Below are 21,304 nucleotides of genomic sequence, written 5' to 3'. Positions count from 1 at the left end.
CTACCTTGCCTGGAGGTCACAAATGCACCCTGTTGTAGCACATAATATCACACAGGCTACTCTGGTAAAGGGTAAGACCAAGTGTAAAACACTGCACATGGCAGGAGCATCCAAGTCTTTTCTTTCCCTGAGATCAATGCCCTGAGCTTTCTTAATCCTACGGCATGCTAGCTATCCTCAGGCATGAGACAGACTGGATTGCACCTGCCAAGATGAATATCAGTGGAAAACCAATGCTGCAGCCCTGGCTGTGTGCTTCAAGCACATAAAAGAATCATCAGACTGAGTAGCCTCTTTTCTTCTACCAAGATGACTGCACACTATAAGACGGGAAGATCTAGGGCTGCCACCAAAAGTATGGGGAGATGAAAGAAGAGCGTTTAAACTCACATGGTTATTATTAAGACTTTAACTTTGGCAAAATCCAAACTTCAGTGAAATCAGGGAGAATCTTCCCTTCAAGCAGTTACTTTTGAATGCATACATTTTCAACAGCAACTGTCAATTTTTCATTCAACATCACCCCTAACAGCATAAAACACAAAAATAGAATGGGCACCTTTATTACCTTTCCAGCAAATAAGGGGTCCCTTTGACAGTACACCTTGGGAGCTTCTTACTAGGTAGTACTTTAAGTGCTTCTGCTTCTTTGGCTGAGTGGTTAATTTCAGGTTGATATGATTGGAAAACTCTGTGAAGTACCGAAATCCTCTTTCTCCACAGCCTATACAATTCCCAGAAAATCCTGGAAGAACGAAGCAGAAGACACACAAACAGATTAAATATCTTGTACTGTCTGCTAGGAATAAGGCCATCTAAACCTACCTGCACATCCAGCTCCAGGGGACTGGAGGCCTCCAGCCAGCCAGCTTCTGTGGACACAGCACATGTGTGTCAGCCTTAGCTCTTCTGAAACTCCTACATCTCTTTTGGCATACTGCCTCATGCCAAAATCCTACCACCAATTTTCCACTCTAGACAGTGCAGAGAAGAATAACTACTTGACAGGGGGAGAAGTATGTTGCCACACTAGGAAATTTCCATGAGGGGAAAAAAAAAAAAAGAAGCCATTTTTCCATATTAAAAAAACATGGGTTCCAAACTGCAGACATCTTTCTCAAAACAGTGGCGAACTCATCAGAGCAACTTCATAATACTGAAATTAACAGCAAATAAAATTTCCCTGAGGCGTCTTACACAAAATACTTCCCAAGTAAGCTGAACCTTACATTTTATTACAGTCTTGAAAGCAATCACTCGATGTCAAGATTTGCATGGCCAGAGTTAGGAGTGCTTCAAAATAGTTTAAAAAACCCACAGCTTCTCAAGAAAGTAACCATTTTAGCGATAAAGACTGTTTTTCTGCAACATTCCCAACAAGGTTTCTCAGAAAAGGGGGAAATTTTGAGTTGAGGTCTGGAGGATATAATCCAGACTAAGGATTAGAAACAGCCTGGATTTCCAGTGCCATTCACAGCTATGTTAACGGGAATCTGCCATAATGATGGCACCAGTCTAACATTTCACAGAACAAAGCACAGGGCATGTTCTGAAATGGGTCTGCCTTAAGATCTTTGTTCTTTGAATCAGCCCTCTATTATCTAATGCTGAACAATTAAGCCCCATTTTCTTACTCGGCATGCCACTTATCTCTGAATTGCTTTCAACCTTAATGAAACAGATTTTCTATGGAATATCAATAATGATTTTTAAAAGCGCTAGCAGATTACTACCTAGTGGAAATGCTTTATTTTTGTTTGTTTGGGTTTTTTTCCATTTACTAATCAGTTCAAGATCTGTAAGAGAATCAATTTTTCATTCTTGCTACTATCGTTATTTTCCATAATGACAAACACCTCGGAGGATGCTGGTTCCTACACTCATCAGACAAATTAACAGGTTTATGACAAAGATATTCAGTGTTTTGGACAAAATACCTTATCCATAAAACTCTTAATAACTAGGCCACTGTCTTTAGCCTTACTGTGCTCCAATGAGGATGCCAAGATGCAAATTTCTTCATCCTGTTTTTCCTGGGACTGAATCTTTCTTTCTTTACTCCCTTGCAGCCCACAGGATCTACTGGTGCATCTCCACAGTTTTCAAAAAGAGTAACCAGGGTCTCTCAGAGCTACTGAGTCAGTTCTTTGCTCACAGGTGCCAGTGACAGAAGCCTCGAGGCGCTTCAATGCCTCAGCAATGCCAGAGGTGTGAGTCACCAGGCTCCTTGGCAAATGAGACCAGAGATGAGGATGGATACAAAGCCGGCATGGGGGGGCAGGTTTACCCACAAAGACAAGCAGTACCACATTTAATCAGGTTTAAATACCATCTGCCTATCAGTTCTTATTGGTCAACTCCTGACACTTCCCCTGCTTAGCGGGGGAGAAGCTCCTCTGAATCCTGAAGTGTACCCTGTTATCCCAAATCCCCAGTCATACCCAGTGAGGGCACATCACACCACAGCCTCTATCTAACTCAGGCCAGGGGCACTTCTGCCTTAGGCCCAAGGTTTGCTGTGTATGGATTTATCAAATGGATTTAATGGAGACGTAATGTTAAAGCACAAAACAAAGCTGTTTCCAATAGTTACACAAAATATTGGTGGTCTGCACCAGAATTTGAGCAATGCAGTTAATTCAGGGTATTTATCCTTTGTTGTAATTTCTTTCCTGTTGAAAGGTCTTTCTGAATATATCCTAGGCAGAACAACGACTGGAGGGAGAAAGGAAAGAGTAAATTCAAAACAGGCTAAAGAATCCAAAATACATTAAATTACTTCTACTAGCTTGTTAAAATGTGTACCAGTTGTGACCCAGGCAGGAAATCTAGGTGCAAATAGCCCTGTCTCCAATTACCAAGAGGCATTGTTGTACTAAAATTTTAAATTTCATAAATGTAACAGATTATTACATAATTGGGAAAGGCAAGGCGGGGTGACTCTTTGTATTGGGTTTTGGGAAGCAAACTGCTCCCAGAACTTCTACTGAGAATAATGATCCTGGTGAAAGCATGGGCAGAAATCATCCCTTAATAAAAAATAATAAATTATATAGTTCATTTTCAGTACTTGCATGAGCATATTTCTTCTTAAATGAAAATGCTGTAAGCTCCAGCTGAGATAAAGAGTATATGGATAGCTCACATTTAGAATGCCAGGGCTGCAATTGACTTCTGCCCACACAGAAATCTGGAAGATTGAATTGTGATTAATTGTGGAATCAGGAACTTGTTTTAAAATGGGTTTTTAAAGCAGGTTCATCTACAGATTTGATTTAATGAAGTCAGTCCTCTCCTCAACATACTTCTAATCAAAGATTATTAGCTGAAATGACATTAGATAATTTTCAACTGGCCGTTTTTTCTCTCTGAATTATTATGGCAAGAAGGAAAAAAGATCTCTTACCTAAAAGTGCATTTTTCCCATGATCATCTGGCAAAAACCTCTTGTCAACAGCGCAGACTAGAATGTGCTCAGGAAGGTTGGGAGATTTGGCTCCTACTAACAGGAAGCCTGCTGGGATATCAATTTGCTCCATGCACAGAGATACTAACCGTAAATCCTTGCCTGCTTGACAAAAACCTACAAAACAAAGCAAAACAAATGATAACTCTTCAGAATAATTCATTTCATTTTCTTTGTTTTATCAGTTACAAAAGCAAATGGGCTTCACAACTTGATACTGTAACTGGAATTTTAATATATCCTTTTTAAGGGAAATAGAGGAAATTGAGATAGCATCTCACCAGAACCACTAGCTCAGAGTCTCAGAGGCAATAGATAACATTATTTTAAATATGCTGAACATATACAGGCACAAAAGAAATTTAAGTGTCCAAACATTAGGCATCAAATGGATCCAAAACCAAATTTTTCAAAAACAATCAGAATAAGAGGATAAGCTTGTGATTTGGTAACAGAAAACAGCTCTTAAAACATGCCAAAGATTATTTTTTCTTTGCCAAACCTTAGTTTACAGTTTTTTCAAGAGAAACTATTTTGTCTTAGTTGCTTGTAGAAGGCTAGCATTGATACATGAACACCATTAAGTAATTCAAAAGAATGATAAAAATTGATGACTGAAGTTTAGTAGTGGCTACTGGAAATAATTTCATTGCATTAAAATAATTAAATATCTAATTTTTAAATTCTCTACACATTTTAGAAATTCCAGCAAATAAATAACTCACTAGTTTAAGACACGTGAATCATGTTTTTGCTACATCTCCAGTTTTGCATCATCATCCAGAGTCTCTTGAAGTCTCAGTGGACTGTGTGACTTTCAAGTTCCCACTCAAATACGAAAGTCTTTTCCCCACTCAAATACACATATGCCCACAAAAGAAGGACATAACATTGCCTCTTGGGCTTCTAATCAATGTAGAGCTAAAGCAGCAGAAGTGGGCAAAAATGGGGACCTGAGAGAGTTTCTGCTGTTCTATGTCCTGCAGTGAGCAGGTAGCAGGCAGGGTCACACAAAAAGCATAGCAAGGCAACCCAGAGCAGTGTCCAGGCTAAATAAACAATCAATAAAGAAAATCACAATCACAGGATTCAAGATTACTGTTACATTTGGAATTACTGCAATAGCTATTAATACCTATTACTTACATTTGATTTAAAATATTATTCATGTAAATATTATTCACTGTCACATAAATTTTAAGGAAGGAAAAAAAAATCCTGGAGAAATACCTTGTGTAAGCATCTGGTAACACAATGTGATCACAGCTTAACCAAAAGCCACCTCAGCCATTATTGATATGTATGTCTGTTCTCTTAGCTCCTGGGCCAAAACCTGCAGCAACTTCAGCAAAAATTATGGAAGTTAATGGGTTTTGGTTTTATCTCAGAACTGTAGCAGGCACAGAGCATGTGCAAAGTGGAATGCACAGAATCAGCTTGCATGCATTTCCTCACAAGCAGCAGCTTGCTGAAAACAGGGTCCAGTACAGGTTCAGTCTTGTGCCTACACTCACAAAAACAGGGTCCAGTACAGGTTCAGTCTTGTGCCTACACTCACAAAAACAGGGTCCAGTACAGGTTCAGTCTTGTGCCTACACTCACAATCTGCTGAACCAGTTCTTGGCTGAATGGTTTCTTCACTTCTTCAATCAGCTCAGGTCCAGCAGCAGCTCATGGAAAGCTAGCTTGGATTCACCCCTCACACATACCTTTTTCCAGGCAATGAATTGAAATGAAGCACCTGAAGTTTTCATGTATGAATCAGTGGATTATATCAACAACTTATCAATAAAAACTTACATATGTTTTAGGAGAGAAGTATTAAATCTGCATACTTAAAATACAATTAGTTCTTTTCTGATTAGGTGCCATTTGATTTTAATCTGTTAAATTCTTCTTAAGGCATGTTCTCTAAAAACATATTGATCATAGTCAAATAGAAAGCCAGGTACCAGGCTAAGAGACTTTTTGATGCAATTTAGAAAGAAACAGTCACAGATAAACCCAGGGGAAAAGTCCCTTACATTCAAAATAAAATTTGATTATTCAAATGTTTATGTCACTTGGGTATGAAATCCAGAATTTTCAAAACTGACCCTAAATATTCAGGCATTCAGTGAAATCTGAGTAGTTGACATGCTTAGAAAATACCACTTTACATCTAGATTTAAAACAGAAAAATTGCCCACTGCTGACAATGTGGGCAAACAAGAAATCTGTAGATAAGGATTATGAAACAGCAAGTGCAGTAAGATTTCAACACAGATTTAAACCTGTGCTTTTACACAATTAGCTTCTAGCCCGGCCTCTACCAAAAAATGTTCCGGAAATGCCCAGAAGCACAAATGGTGCCCAACAGGAGAAGGCTTTTGAAGGAATTGCTAGCAACAGGAATACTAGCACAAGCAAGGTTGTCAGTGTTGTTGTGTGTCAATACAGACTTGCTTCCTGAAGGAGCACACAACACTGAGAAAGTTGAATATCACATAGGAAGCTTTAAGCCCCTTGGAGTGCTTGAGGGTTTTGAGGTCCCAGTGAAGTGAAGCAGTGCTCCACGACATCCCAGGTGAAAGAAAAGACTAAGCTTTATCCGGGCTACGAGCATAACAACTTCAGCTACGCTTTGAGCAGCTGTGTGTCACCATTCTGCATCAGTCCCCAAGGGAGAAGCTACAGGAGAGCCCTAAGAAAAAACATCTTAACAAGTTTACAAGCACAATTCAGTAACAGCCTGCTATCATGGGAACAGCAGCCTCTTAGCTGAGATGCTTTAGATCCCACTATTTCCCACCATTTAGGATATGTGGGACTGGACTGTAGAAATGCTGCATCCTACCCAATCTGCACACAGTACCTGTGATTCACCCCCAGTATCGTCTCTTACTCAGCCAGGGCTCCCAGACCCCTTGCACGCTCCCCCTTCTCCCTCCTTTCACAATCTCCTTTGGCATCCTCCTCTGCTTTGGCTGGCGACATCTCTGGATCACACAGGTATGCATGTGCAGACTGGCTGGCCAGCACATGCCTCTGTGATGTTCAGCCTGTGAGAGAGCTATAATTACTTTGCTGCCCCAGGGAACTTATGTTTGGGGACACCGATGTCATCCAACCAGCTCCTGAACTTCGCAAATCTTGCTGAAATTCCCTACCTTTATAATCTCTACCCCTCTTCCAGAAATGGCAGAAAGCAGCCACCAGCTCAGAGCTCACAGGCGACTGCCAAAACCTCGTTCTCTGAGGTGGTGAGATAATAAACAGGGCTGACACCAAATGGTTTCCTCTGGCTCCCCTTCTGAGAGGGAAAGGGATCCCCACCGGTGGGCAGGGAGAGAGGCAGCACAGACAGACCCTCAGAGCCTCCATGAACTTTTCTCAGGCTCATTGAACAGCTGCCACAGGAGAAGCTGGGAGGGCTGCAGAGCTTGGCCAGCTACAGCCAGGACTTCCACCAGGAGATATGGAGAGGATGCAAATCTGCTCCTGTGCAGTAAAAGGTTTGAATTCTCCTTCAAAGACATGCAGATGGTATACTTCAAGAGCCCTTCATTATCCTTCTTTCCCTTGACTTTTAGGCCTGAAAAGCACTCTTTTAAGTTTCTGCCGTTTTTTGAAACTGAATGAGGAAATTCCACCCAAAACACATTGATTTGGAAGCAACTGTGGGGAGATGAAGGGGAGATTAACCCTCTCCCTGTTACATTGTCTTTTTCTAACTAGCAAGCACCACAGAGACCCCAACCTTATTTTCTTTTCTGTTTTGCATGATTTTTCCACTGGTAATTAATCATCTGTTAGAAATACTAATTTCCACATTAGGAAAGACAAGACATAATGTCTCAATACGAGATGAATTTGTGCTGTCAATGTCTAAGACTTAGAACATTTAAAATTCATTTACATTTCATAGCTATTCATTTATAACTGTGCTGGCACCTACATTTCTAAGTCAAACAGCAGTAAAACATTTCCTCTAAAGAAGAAAGAATGGCACTTTGACTTGTGTACCTTTTATGAAAATCTAAGTACAAAGAGAAGAAAACAAGAGTCAGTAAACCAAACCAAATTCTCTTTGTGAAATCTTTTATCGACATGTAACTGCTGAACTACTAAAAAAAAAAACCAAAACAAACAACATGCTCTCACAGGATCTCAGCTTTGTTTCAAATAAGGAACAGGCACTTATATTTCGATTAAAGATTTGCAAATACCAGGAGCAGTCACCAAAAAAATTAAAATACTAACAGCTTTTACAGACATCTGCATTTCTCTGCATTAGTTTTTGCTTCTGAGAAGCACATTTGCATTCTACAACATCACTTAACTTAAAGTAACCCAGTCCCATCTTCCTGAAAATATATCCCCACGGCTGTCAAGGACTTCAAGTACTAGAATGTTCTTAAAAATGAAACTTGTATCTGTCTTCCCTTTCCCCACTGTAAGAAGAGGTAGTTTCCATGTGGGGTACCAGCCCCTTGCTGCACTGTAATAAATGGGGTATTTGCATAAGGAATTAGCTTGCAGGAATTACATATGAATTGGGGGTCACTGTCACTCGCTATTGTAACCTCACAGTAACTGATCAGGTGTTAAGTACCTGCTTACCTAATTGCTTCTGAAACTACCTTGGCCTTTCTTTAAGCATCAGGTAAATTGAGGATTAGCTAACAAAAGAAAGGTGATACTATTGTGTTTCCCACTGCTTGCATAGAATGTTATTCCACAAATTAGAAGCAGCCTCTTTTAAAGCTACAGCAGGCAAGCGGATCAGAACAGCTTCTTGATAATGCAAGAATTTTGTTGACTAACATTTGAGGTACCCGTATGAAAACAAATAATTTTTTTTTAAACCCTATTGTCTTGGAAATTTTAGTCACAAAAATTTGTGCTGGGAAGGAAAAAAACAAAAACAAACCCCCAAAGCCCCTGAAAATAAGTGAATTACTTTCATGACTAATAGCAAGGCTCTATTAGTCATTAAAGATGGCTCTATTAGCAAGCAAATACAGTTGCTCTTCCCAATGGGCTAAGGAGAGAGTTAAGACATCTAATACTAGCTGAGAAAGAATCTCCAACAAACTCACTTATAAAGCATTTATTTTTTTTTAGCTGACAACTAAAGGCATTAAGATCTACTTTCTGCACACATGTGATTGACAAATGCATCTGAATAAAAGAACAAGTCAACTCAAAAAATAATATGATGGTTATGGCACACATCCTGAATTCAGGAAAAGTAAACAGCACAAATACCTTAAAGGGAAAAATATTTCATCCCACCTGATCCAAAAGGTGGGAAACAGGTTTACAGCAAGCAGAGCTATGAACTGCAGGCTCTAGTACCAATATTTTGCTCTTGATAAGCAATTGAATACATGCTTAGTTTAAAGTATCCAAATACAGTGAGTTCAAATGGTCTATCAGTATTGTTTAACATCTTCATAATGTTATTTACCTTTGCAATTAAATAAGTAAGATAAGGGATGCAAACAACGGCAGTGATCCTGTCTTACATCTCTGGAAGGCATGCTCATGAGATGAAAAATGAGCTACCAGATTAATATCTTGTTGAGATATGGTCTGCAGTGTGACTGTTTGGGAACCAGGGGATTTTAAACAATTATGTAAAACTGTCCTAACAGATCACCAGAAGTATTTGGAAAAAAATCTGTTTTCCATTCCTTTTCCAGATACAAAAACACAGCTCTCTGAAATTGGTTCCTTGAGAACCTCTAGAAGTAAGGCAGATTTTATAAACTCAAAATGGTAAACTTAAAAATGAGTAATGAACAACCCTAAAGTTCTGCAGATGTAACACACAAAAGTTTCTTCTAGAGTGCTTTGATCATAAAAGCCTCATAGATAAAAATCAAAACACAAAACTGCCCCTGAAAGGTCAATCCCAGGACATGCGAAGAAGTTTACTATTACATACATATAATATGTGAAGTGAAAAAGACACTGCTCCTGCTCTCCACAGGAGATTTTTGCAGACTTTATTGATACTTGTCCTCAACTGAGAACACTTTCCTAGGAATACATCATTTTATACTTTCTCCTTCCCTCCTCCTTCAAATTTACAAGCCTTCAAAGAACAGAAAACCACACTTCTGTGTGAATAACAAATTCTCCCAACAATATTCCCCATCTTTTCACAGTAGCCAGCCAGCCCTTCTGTTCTTTGTGCTACTGGGAATGGGCAGTATGCTGTTACAGAGGGTAAACATGCTCGTGTGAGCTGCATTTGGAAGTGGAAAAGGCAAAGATGACAACACATGCCACTAGTGCCCGCCCCCCAGACATGTCAAAGAATTACCAGCAGTTGGTCCTTACTTCTATCACTTCATACAACCAGATACTTCAGTAAGGTGTAAAACCATTCCAAAATCACAGCTTTTGATGAACTGCGCACAAGGAGTTCCACGATTCAGGGGGATATTGAATAAAATGTCAAAAAGGGCATTTGGACCTGGTGGGAACAGTTCTTGTTTTCAGGTGTCTGAAGTCAGCAGGGAGATGTTTTAACAAGAAGATCTATAAGATCAATTAGATTTTCTTTAACAAGAACATCTAATAACTATGAGTAGATCTTTTTTTGAGGAAGTTAGACCTTCAGAATAGAACAATTTTGGGATAAGATGAACCAATCACATCAATTTTTCTTAGGCCAAGTAGGTACATGCATAATTACCTGGTTCTTTCTTTAACACATTTAAACCCAAATAAATATAGTATGGTCAACAATTTTGCTCATCTTGAGCAACAACAAATCAGGACAGCTCAGGGTAAGGAAGCAACGGCCAGCAGGCACATGGGGAAGACAAAACAGACAAGCTTCCACTACCAACCTTCTTATCACCTCAGCAGAAGAAAGTACACTAAGTGTCCTGCCTATTTTCTTTCTCCAAACTCCTCCTTCTGCCCATGGAAGCAACTAAATCCAGCTCTGCCAATGTTTCCAAGAATCATTTAGTGATTGAGAACCAGCCATACTGATGCCAACTCAAGTAACCTCTTTGAGGAGAGTAAATCAATGAAAACCACAGACAAAAATGGGCTTTCAGAAGCTAATGACGTGCCACAGCCAGTCCTCAACACTGCTTTCAAATGATACACTAAACTTTATGTTCTTAAACAAGTCCTTCTGATCCGTATTTTGTCAGATCTATGGCTTTGACTATAAACTGTATTTTCAGACTTTCTAGCTCAAGAATTTGTAACTGCAGAGAGGCACATTATCATTAGAATCATACAGTAGTGAAGACCATAGAGTAAAACAAAAGGATACCAACCATCAGTAGTGCAAGACCCTTCCGGGGCAGGTTTTTGCGAGTATGGGATTGGTGGACTACTTGAATCTGACATGTCTTCATCCTCTTCTTCATCTTCCATTTCATTAACAGTTTGGTTGCTAGAAAAGTCCAGGTTTCCATTTTGTGAATAGCGATGTACTAACTCTTTATCCAGCTCTTCTACCTTTGGCTTCACATCTGAAGAATAAAAATAGAAAAAAAAATAATAAAATATAGTAAAGATAAAAATAACCTAGAAAAACTTTTCAATAGTATCTCCTTTTAATATAACATTTATCTCCTTTTAAAATAACCAGCATGCCATTCTTTCCCCTTAATGATGCCCAAGATTCAGATTTTGTCACACAACGAACTGCTGTGCAGTTTCTGCTGCTTTTTTTTTTTTTTTTTTTTAATGAAACACACCCCACCCTTTTCACATACAGAAAAACAACTGAAACGTGCCATACTTTCATGGTTACCTTCCGGCAGGAAAGGAGGCTGGTCAGGATCCAGGTACAGCTGGGAGAAGATTGGCCGTGGGACAACGCTGCTACACCTCAGAGAAGCTTCTATGGAGTTATGAAGAGCTTCTTCGAAACGGGCAGATTTTAGTTGCCCTGCATATGAATTCCCCATGATCTAAAAACACAAAGGAAACAGCTGATAAGGGGATGGGAATGCCCATGCACAGAGAATTTACAAATGAAGACAGAGGTCTTACTAACATCCATGACAGTGTTACAAAGTTAGCAAGAAAATATGCTGTGCTAACAGCATCTATAACTGGCACCAAACATTCATGTTTCTCTCTCTGTCTGGCAGACTGCATCTTTCTGTTCCACTAAGCTTTTAGCACATCTCCAACACACTGCTCTGTGTCTTCTGAGTACATGGCTTCTCAACAGCCTCATGAACCTGCCTGGTATAGAAAAATTAATGGAGGATAGATAAAATCATTATTATTAATGGAGGATAGATAAAATCATTATTATTTGGGTTTTTTTAGGATGTTCAGGGTAGAATACAGGAGGGTACATAACAAAAAAAAAAAAATTAAAAATCAAGTTGGGCTTCATTGGTTTTTGCCAGAGAGTGTGCTCGCAAGATTTTTCACTTGTCAGTATGCCATCATTTGGAGAAAAACTTTACACAGACATCCATAAGCTTGAATTTTTGCTCTTGCTCATATTAACTGAAATTACATGGAAGGTCAGTTTCTCTGTCTTTTCAGAATCTCTTCACCTCCTGTCTTCAATGAATTATTATGATTTACATGTGGTCTGATCTATCAAAGGATCTAATTATAACAAAATATATATATTAAAAAAGAGAGAAATAAGTACCTTCTAAACCACATGCAGCAAATGCAGTGAAATATCTTTCTTTGAAATTATGCTTTACCCTCATAGAGTGATAACAATCATTTAAATATCTGCTTTAACAATTAATATTTGTTTATATTGATTATGAACTTAGGAACTTAATTAAATACTCAAGCACAAACAGACCTGTAGATCATTTCTTGGATGGCATCACACAGCCCAAAGAATGTTATATTTGTGCACCCAGCACTGGGATATGGACACTCAAATTTAAACATTTAGTAACAGGGTGGTCATTAAAGGTTACAAAATGAGCTAAGGGAGACTCACTGAAATATTAAATTTTCCACTTTGCTAGATCATTGTATCAAATGATATTTGTTCCAAAGAAACAGCAGCCTAAAATTTTCCAATATTCAGAATACAAGACTGAACTTTCAGAGAAATTTATTTCAACAGAGAAAGGTTTTCCCCAGTTAAACCAACACACAGAAAAGTATAAAACCTTATAACATTATCTTTGTTCCTCCCCTCACTAGATGTCACCTAGCCCTACAAACAGGAAGAGACCTTGGCCAAGAAGATAAGTTGGCATTTTGAAAACCTACAGTTCCACTCCTGCTTTATCACTGGGTTGCTCAAGGTCCTCAGGGCCACCTTTAAAAGGGCAATAATCATGACAGCCACTTCCAGCAGCCTTTGAGGTCTGCTGGTGTAGACAAATATCTAATTATTACTACACTACTGGATACACAGGTGTGAAACAAATCAAATTATTCACCTCTAACCTGGGAGAGAGGGTCAGTTCCCTGTTCAGATTCCCCATCTCTGATTTAGATTGGCTTTTAATAAATTTTGTGGCAACTACACTTCTCTACCCCAACCAGAGACAACACCAGATAAAAACCCATTTCTTAACCTGACACGTTGTGCTATTTCAGCAGTGAAATACCCAAAATAAGTAGATTCTCTTTTCCCTTCTATATGTTTTCATTAGATTTGGGAATGGTAGGGACTGCGTACAAACACACAACTACAAAGCATGTTAGGGAAAAAAAAAACACACTGAAGCAGTATTAAGGCTGCAGTAGCCTAAAGCCTGTCAGGTGCCTTTGAAAAAAATAATTGATAGAAATCAGCTAAGTGACTGAAATAATTATTTTTCTGAAATCAGTGATGATACTTCCACAAATATAAGTGAAATCATGACAAATTATTATAAAGTTTCCTTCAATAAAATTTAATTTCTCTGCTATTTATGTCAGTTATGATGTGCTTAAGGTAAGATTTCAGGAATGTATTCAAATTAAAATACTTTAGTTAAAACACCATAATGAAAATGAATCAACCTTCATGAATCAGAGAATTTGCAATTCTCACAGCACGAGATCTGTGTGAAGTCCGTTCATTCTCCGTGTTTTCTAAAGCCCACCTGTTGCATAAAATCTACGACAACTATTATAATTTTGATGGGAAGCTTTTAATAAAGCATAGCACACACACAGCAAAAATGCTGGCAATTAGATTTGCTTCCCTGGCATCTATACAAGGACACTTGCCTGTGGATGGAGACTGTCACAGATTTACCAGAGGAATGGTTAATGGTTAATGTTACCAGAGGATGTTTCTAGCTTGCCAAGAGACAAGAAGATTGTTGGTGGAAATGCCAAGTAAAGAAAAGCTCAGGAAGCAGAGCTGGTGTGAGTCCTGCTGCCTGCAGCTGGGAGCAGAGCAGGGGTGTGCCTGTGCGAGATGGGGCAGGCAGATGCGGCGGGGCAGAGCGGCCGCGGGTCCTGCTGGGCTGCGGCTGAGGAAGCGGGAGCCCTGGAGAACAGCACGGGGCAGCTGATCTCCTAACACTGCCCGAGGCCATTAGGGCAGCTGGGCCTCATTTGGAGTTCAATAGAGCTGGGGAAGGGAGAGCAGGGGCTTTTCCTTCTGCAGGGGACAGGAGGTGGCAAGACCCTCCAGCAGCGAGCTGCTGCCGGGTTCAGGCTGTGCTTGATCCAGCCTCCCCAAAAGCCAGGAGCACCAATTCAAGGGAGTAACTCCTTAGTGTGTCTGCACTTAGTTCTACCCCTAAATGCCTGGTGCCATTAGGAAGTGGTTAATTTTCCTCCTCACAGTGCAAACGGGAGGCAGCCTCCAGCGAGCGCACCTCAGCAGTGGCAAAGACAGGAGAACATGCTTCAAATGGACTCCAGTGTGCTGAGGGGGCTTGAGGAGGCAGCAGAGCCTACAGGAAAAATAAACTGATGTAATTTAAAGGGAGGAAAAAAAAACCAAAAACACACCAAACCACCAAAACCAAAGAACATTTCTCTTATTAAGACATGTATCTGCCATATCTATATTTAAATACGACCAAAGCCAATGATTTAACATAACTAAATTAATGTTCATTGTTAAAAAAGTTACCCAAATAATATGTCTATCCAACATTCATATATGAGATCATTTGGTAAAAAAAAAAAACCAAACCAACCCCTCTTGCTTTTCACAGTGAAATCAAGATAAGGTTTTATTAAAATTCTGCCCATCTGATCCATCAGTGAGCTTGGGAGGATGTGGGAAAGACATTCCACTGTTGAGTTCATCTGAGCCGATCTGACACAGTGATTGAGAAAACAGAGCTGGACTTGACTCAGGAGCTCCTCCCTGATCTCACAAACCTGTTTTTATGCTGCCAACTCTGGCACATCAGGGCTCACCCTCATGTCCATTGTTCCACACCCAGCAACATGGCATGGAACTCTGCTGGAGCCTTACCTGTGTGCATCGAGAGGTTTCCAGTGGGGAGGAGGTTTGGCGAGAGGGTAAATAATCATTTCCATATCTACCTGCACACTAATTGTAGCTAACTCAGCACAGAGCTGGTTAGATTCCTGGCAATGAGCAATCTGCACATCTCTAATTCAGTATTCCAGCCCTCACCTTTCCTTTTACCTGCACCACTGGATGGACACCAGTGCAATTCTTAAGTTGCCTACTTCTCTTGGCAACCTTCTAAGGTCTGTTTTGGATTGAACTCTACAGAATACAGTATGTGCAAACATACTGTAACTCTACAGTATGTGCAAAGTGTATGTGTATTTAGCTGCTATACTTTTTCCTTCCCCACCACCCTACCAAGAAAGGAGGTCTAATTTCGCAACACTCCTTCTGAGGCCACCCCTCTACCTCAACAACTTTTCCACCGTGCACAGATGAATTTTATTTCATTTCCTTACAACTTACTATGGGGATAAGAAGTCATTATCAGAATTGAATAATTTCAAAATTAAATCTGAAAGAAAACATTAAATGACAGAGCAATTTCCTAAAATTTCGATCACGCCCACCTCCAGGCTCTATCACTCTCAGTGCTCTTCTGGAACCAAGAAGTCTGAAAAAACTCAGATACTAAAGCACCACCCAGCACATCTCCATTGCTGCTGTGCTTCTTCAAAGCAAATTTCCTAAACCCACTTCAAGTCTTCTTTGCAGTGGCCCATCACTGAACTAGAGAATTAACCATGAGATTTGCTGGAGTGAGAACTGCCTTAATACAGAGCTGGAAGGCAGCCCTCACATTTCCATCTGTCTCCTTACAAAGACACAAGAGCAAGGCAATTGTGAAATTCCCCTAACCTGACCACAGGTAAAGGAGGATTATTGCTATAGCTTTAAATAAAACAATTAATATGGGCATTCATTGTGGAAAGCAAAACTACAATTACCATGAGCTTCCATCAAAGCAGACAGAAATGGAAATAACAAAAGCAAAATTTCCAAGAGAATTGATTTTAACACTGCATCACCTCACTGTGTGGTGAAGGACTCAGGGAAATTCTAATCACTCCTTCAAACTCAGAAGCTGAATTTACAAAAAGGCCTTGTCGATTCAAGCAAATAATCTTGTTCCGTGTGGTCACCCTGGTTTCAAAAGATCTGTGCAGCAACATGACATAAGATGTTTGAGAAAAACCAGAGCCTAGGTCCAGCAGTGTGTAAGTACAGTAACCACTACCCACTTTTAGACAGAAAAAAAGGTGAAGGTGACTGTTCTTCTTTACATTAAAAAAAAAAAACCAAACAAAACAAAACAAAAAAAAAACAACCAAAAATAAAAGTCACCTCTGAAAAGTGGATCATGACTCAATAACTGTTGGGAGCCAGAACTGCACATTGAGTTGAAGGCTCTGCTAGTAAAAATATAATCAGATCATTCAGTACACCAGATACCACATATTTGGCCTCCAGGTGGGTCATGACCCCAAAGACTTTAAAGGAGAGGAACCGAACGGGAGGATGAGGGAGGGAGTGAGTGTTGTTGTTATGGCTTAAAGCAATTTCACAATTACCTGATAGTGAATGATGAATCTGATGCAAACACCCTCCATTAAGTCAGCTCTATCAAGTCCTTACTTTGTGTTTAACCTAATAATGTAATTGTGTTCTCCAAAACACATAATCTGGCTTCTGATCTGGCCTACCCCACAGAGAAGTTTCTCTTCAAAGGAAAAGAAAGCAAGTTCCTCCACAAAGGCATTGCCAGGCCCAGCACAGCTTCTGTATCTCAAAGGGTTATCTCAGGCAAAGAGAGACCAGGCATCTATTTGTGCTGCAGAAAAACTGAACTGGTTGTTTCAGGTACAGCTAGTGTTTTTGATTGTTTACATCATTCTTAGTCATGTTCTGGGAGCATTATTTTTTCCCATTAGAGCATCACTAGGATGTACCCTGAACATGCATGCAGCAGAAAGAATGTCAGGTAATAATGACAATAACAAATATGTACACTCACTAAAAGTTCAGACTTCAAAGTCAAAAGTCTATGTACAGCATCAACTGTAGTATTCAGTGGGGAAGACTTATGTGTGACTCAAAACAATACTGTAAGGTGGAGTAGAAGCCTTAATTCATAACCACTGTAAGATCCCTTCTTTTTCCCTCCTCACAGTCTTTTCAAGGTCTTGAGATTCTCACCCTGTTTTATCTTCATTAGGGATATTCAAACTCAACTGTAAAAGAGCTTACAATCTTATGTAGCAAGTGACAGATAAATAACTCATTCATGATGTCTTTCAAGAAAAAATAATTATTAGTTTGGATTTACCCTATTTACAGTGCAGTTTCCTCTCTCTTTTTTGTTTTATTTTTAAGAAAATATTGTTTGCATCCAGTACTATTTAGAGTGTCATCTTTCAGTCTAATCTTGTCCCTACTGTGTAAAAGTAATAGGAAGGATCAAGAAGACATTTTTTTTCCTGACGAGGTTCTTTCTCTGCTCAATTAATGGTATCTGTACTTGGAGTATTGCATCAGATTATCTTGGATTTGTACAATTCCTTGGACAGAGACAGAAAAATGCATACACTACAGAGCCACATGCAGGATGGTGGAAGAGGGCAGCTGTTTCTCCACAACATCAAACAGAAAGCAAATCACAAGTGGTCTTAATATGGAGGCTGCTATGCCCTTACTGCTCCATCCCTTTCACCCCAAGACTATTCCTACAGTCCTCAGGAACAGCTCACAAAACAATAAATGCACTGAAGGTAAAATTAACACCTGGATACAGGATGGTATTACGAAGTTGAACTTACATGAATGAACTTCAAATCACTCCCAAGTGATTTAAAGCAAAAATTAGGTCTGAATTGCAGTTTTAGAAATTTAGTGACCTGGGAGTTTTCGGCTTCACAGAATAAACCAGCAGTGATGTAACATTGAGGCTGGCAAAGGAAAAGCAACAAAAAATAGCACTGAAACACCATCTCATCTCTTTTACCTAAAGTTGAAATGTTTCTTTAGTTCTTTTCAATGGTGTTATCCACTGAGCTGTGCACACAAAGAGCAGTTTACAACCACGATCAAACACAGAATACACTGAGAGGCACAATGGTACAGAGGTCACTGCAAGCTGAGCTCAAGTCAAGTTTTACAGAATGGCACTGGCTTTACTTTTTTCTCCAGGATATGGCTCCCACTCAGGAAAAAAATGCTGCATTCCAGATAGGTTAAAACTCTCACAGCACAGTGAGAGGAAAACTGGTGCTGCCAGTGCACCAACATATTCCTCTAGTGAGGACTGAGGTGATTTGAGATTAAGCATGTTCCAAGTTTCATTGGATGCCATTTCCTCAAAAAACAGATGCAATAAGCAGAGGAAGGAAAGCATATGAAAGCTTTCAGGAGTTAATTATGTGGATTTAGCCTACTCTGACTGCAAAGCTTTTGGAGTCCTTTCAAATGGTTATGGAATGAGCAGATAAGTTACTGTGGAGATTTTGTAGGGTTTTCTAAATAAATTAGTAGATGGAGCAAATCCTTTTATGGTGCAAGGACCTTTCACAGTATACACAGGAAAAGGAATATTACTATGCACCCTTAACAAAATGGATACACTTGTCTTTCAACAGAAAAACCTGCAGGTGGGAAAAAAAGTGTTATCAACCTAGAAACATCACTTTTGATTTTGAAATTTATGTATTGTTGAAAGACCTCATTACTTTAAAAGGAGTATATGCTCACACAGTCATGGCAGGGATGGTATAAATAAATCACCAAGGAGCACTTTTGAAAACCTTAGCCTGCCTCTTTAAAACAGGCATACTCATACTCAGCTTTCCCTACTTATGTTTTCTGTCCTAAATCAACAGGAATATTAAGCACATTATTAATGCCAGTGCAATACAACCAAATCAGCAACAATGCTTAATCCTAGCTATAGGATCAAGGCATATTTTTGCTGAGTAATTTTGATTTTGCAATCAATAGCAGACATGAATTACAATTTATTCTTCTAACAACCTGGTATGTTCACACAGTCAGGCAGTTATGTTTGAATCACCTATGTGCCCAGCAAGATCATGGAGCAGATCCTCCTGGAAACTATGCTAAAGCACATGGAAGATAAGGAGGTGACTGGTGACAGCCAACACAGCTTCACTAAGGACAAATTGTGCCTGAAAATTTGGTAATCTTCTACAGAGGGGTGAGAGTGGTGGGAAGGGATCCCATGCAGAGGGATCTCACAGGCTTGAGAAGTGGTCCAATGAAGACTTCATGAAGGTCCTGCACATGGGCTGGGACAACCCCAGGCCTAAATACAGGCTGGATGGGGAATGGATTGACAGCAGCCCTGAGGAGAAGGACTTGGGGGTGTTGGTTGACAAGAAGAGCAACATGACCCAGCAATGTGCCCCTGCAGCCCTCAAAGCCAACTGCATCCCGCTCTGTCAAAAGCAGCGTGGCCAGCAGCCCAAGGGAGGGGATTTTGCCCCTCTGCTCTGCTCTGGTGAGACCCCATCTGCAGTGCTGCATCCAGCCCTGGGGTCTCCATCATACTAAGAATGATGTAAACCTGCTGGAGCAGGTCGAGAGGAGGGCCATGAATATGATTCTCTAATCATATTAGAGACTGGAGCACCTCTTCTGTGAGAAGAGGCTGTAAGAGTTGAGGCTGTTCAGCCTGGAGAAGAGAAAGCTCCAGGCAGACCTCCAGTGCCCAGGAGAAAGCTGGAGAGGGACTTCTGACAAGGGCAAGGAGTGGTAGAACAAGGGGAAATGGCTTTGAGGTGAAAGAATATAGATTTACAGTAAGTATTAGGAAGAAATTCTTCACTGTGAGGCTGGTGAGGCTCAGGGGTTGGAACTAGATGGTCTTAAAGGTCCTTTCCAACTCAACACATTCCATGATTCTATGAATTAATTTAGCTACCACTCTTAATAACACAGCAGATAAAATTAATATAGTATTTAAGCAATTAACATAATAAACTAAGTACAAATTTGTTCCTCAAACAATGTATTCAAAATCAGTAACTGCTCCCAAAGCAGTTAGTTAAATTATTTTAATTGAAACTTTGTTATTTTTATATATTTTTCATATACATAAGTGTTCAGTCATTTACTAACAACATATATTCTGTTAATACACAGATCTTATTGTAAGTCATTAGCTAACAACTATATTTAGTAATTACCAATTAAAACAAACTATTCAGAAGCATTAGAGATATAAAATCTATTCATGTAGTTTACAAAAATCTATGAAGTAAATTATATTCTCAGATGCACCCATTAATTTAAAGGTTTGTTTCTATGTATGATTTAATGTTCATTTCAAGAGAACACTGTCTAACATTCCACCATTAAAAAAAAAAATTCCATAATTGGGAAGCTCAGTGAATGATCTTTCTAAATAAATACAAGTCTGTGCTTGTCACCAGTTTTAATGCTGGTAATTATCACTAATTGCTAGCTTTTATGAATTATATTTTTGTTTGGATTTTTGTTTGGATTTTTTTTCCCAGTTGCTTCTATCCTGAGAAATTGAAAGGCGAAGTCACCAATGTTTCAAAAGAGCCATGTAATGCCATAAGAAGAAGCAATCACAGCTGGCAGTGCTCCTGAAAATGAAAGGAATGATCCTCTATTAAGCACTTCAGGACTGGGCACCTGAAAGCTGAGCACTTTACCTACAGTCCCAGGGATACTTTGAATGCCTTATCAATTGAGTTTGTGGACCAACTCTTCAACACAACTGGACTAACAAAGACCACCAAATGAAGCTAATGATATTGAAGCAATTTCCAGCCACTGACTTTGCTCAGCTTTGTTTGAGTTTCATTTTTTTCCTGCAAGTTGTCTCTACACCAGTTCTCCTGATCTGCTTTCAGAACTCTACATATTCACATGCCTGGTGCTGCCTTCAATAGGACTACGGAGTAGGACTGTGCCTTATGGCTTAGCATACATCTATAAATTATTTATTTATGTATGCAAATTGTTGTAAATCCTTAGGCCACTGGGCTACAAAATTTTAAGTTTTAAACATCACAGCTTATGCTAATTATTTATTAGAGACAGAAGGTACCATTTGTGTAGGAACTTACGCTTGACATTTTTAACGACTTCTCACCAAGATGACACTACTTGATAGGAAACAGCAAAAAAAAATCTCTATTAAAATACAGAAAATAGAAGCTAAAATCCATTTTGACACAGCTCAACATCAGGTTGTACAGCATTAAAAAGAAATCCTTAATAAAGATCATTTTAGATATGTATATCTACAATAAAAGTGGTTTTCCCCATGCCCTTTTCTTTCTTTTTTTTAAAGTTTTCTCATGAGAAAGTGCTGCTAAATAAGAGAGGAAAATATATTTTTATTGCCAAGCAATATAAACAAATTGCTATTCATTTCACAGAGACATTAGTGGTTCTGAAAGTTCTCA

The 21,304-nt window shown here is 39.4% G+C and overlaps 1 protein-coding gene across 10 annotated transcripts in view; it reads right to left on the bottom strand.

Annotated features, from left to right (window-relative positions):
• Window positions 1-21,304, bottom strand: part of GREB1L (GREB1 like retinoic acid receptor coactivator) — a 131,433-nt gene that overhangs the window by 49,347 nt on the left and 60,782 nt on the right. For 7 of the 10 annotated variants that reach the window (XM_038126716.1, XM_038126719.1, XM_038126715.1 and 4 more), the window contains 4 exons: window positions 11,226-11,397; window positions 10,756-10,953; window positions 3,407-3,583; window positions 569-745 (listed from right to left, as the gene is read on the bottom strand). In XM_038126716.1, coding sequence (XP_037982644.1) covers window positions 569-745; window positions 3,407-3,583; window positions 10,756-10,953; window positions 11,226-11,394 — 721 coding nt within the window. In that variant the 5' untranslated portion in view covers window positions 11,395-11,397. The remainder of the gene's footprint in view (window positions 1-568; window positions 746-3,406; window positions 3,584-10,755; window positions 10,954-11,225; window positions 11,398-21,304) is intronic. The other 3 variants (XM_038126721.1, XM_038126723.1, XM_038126725.1) reach the window with 1 other exon arrangement.

The sequence above is a fragment of the Motacilla alba genome, chromosome 2 (genome assembly GCF_015832195.1).
Source record: "Motacilla alba alba isolate MOTALB_02 chromosome 2, Motacilla_alba_V1.0_pri, whole genome shotgun sequence".
In the NCBI taxonomy this organism is placed as follows: Eukaryota; Metazoa; Chordata; class Aves; order Passeriformes; family Motacillidae; genus Motacilla; species Motacilla alba.
The sequence above is the reverse complement of the archived record's forward strand: the minus strand, read 5'-3'. Positions and strand labels throughout refer to the sequence as shown.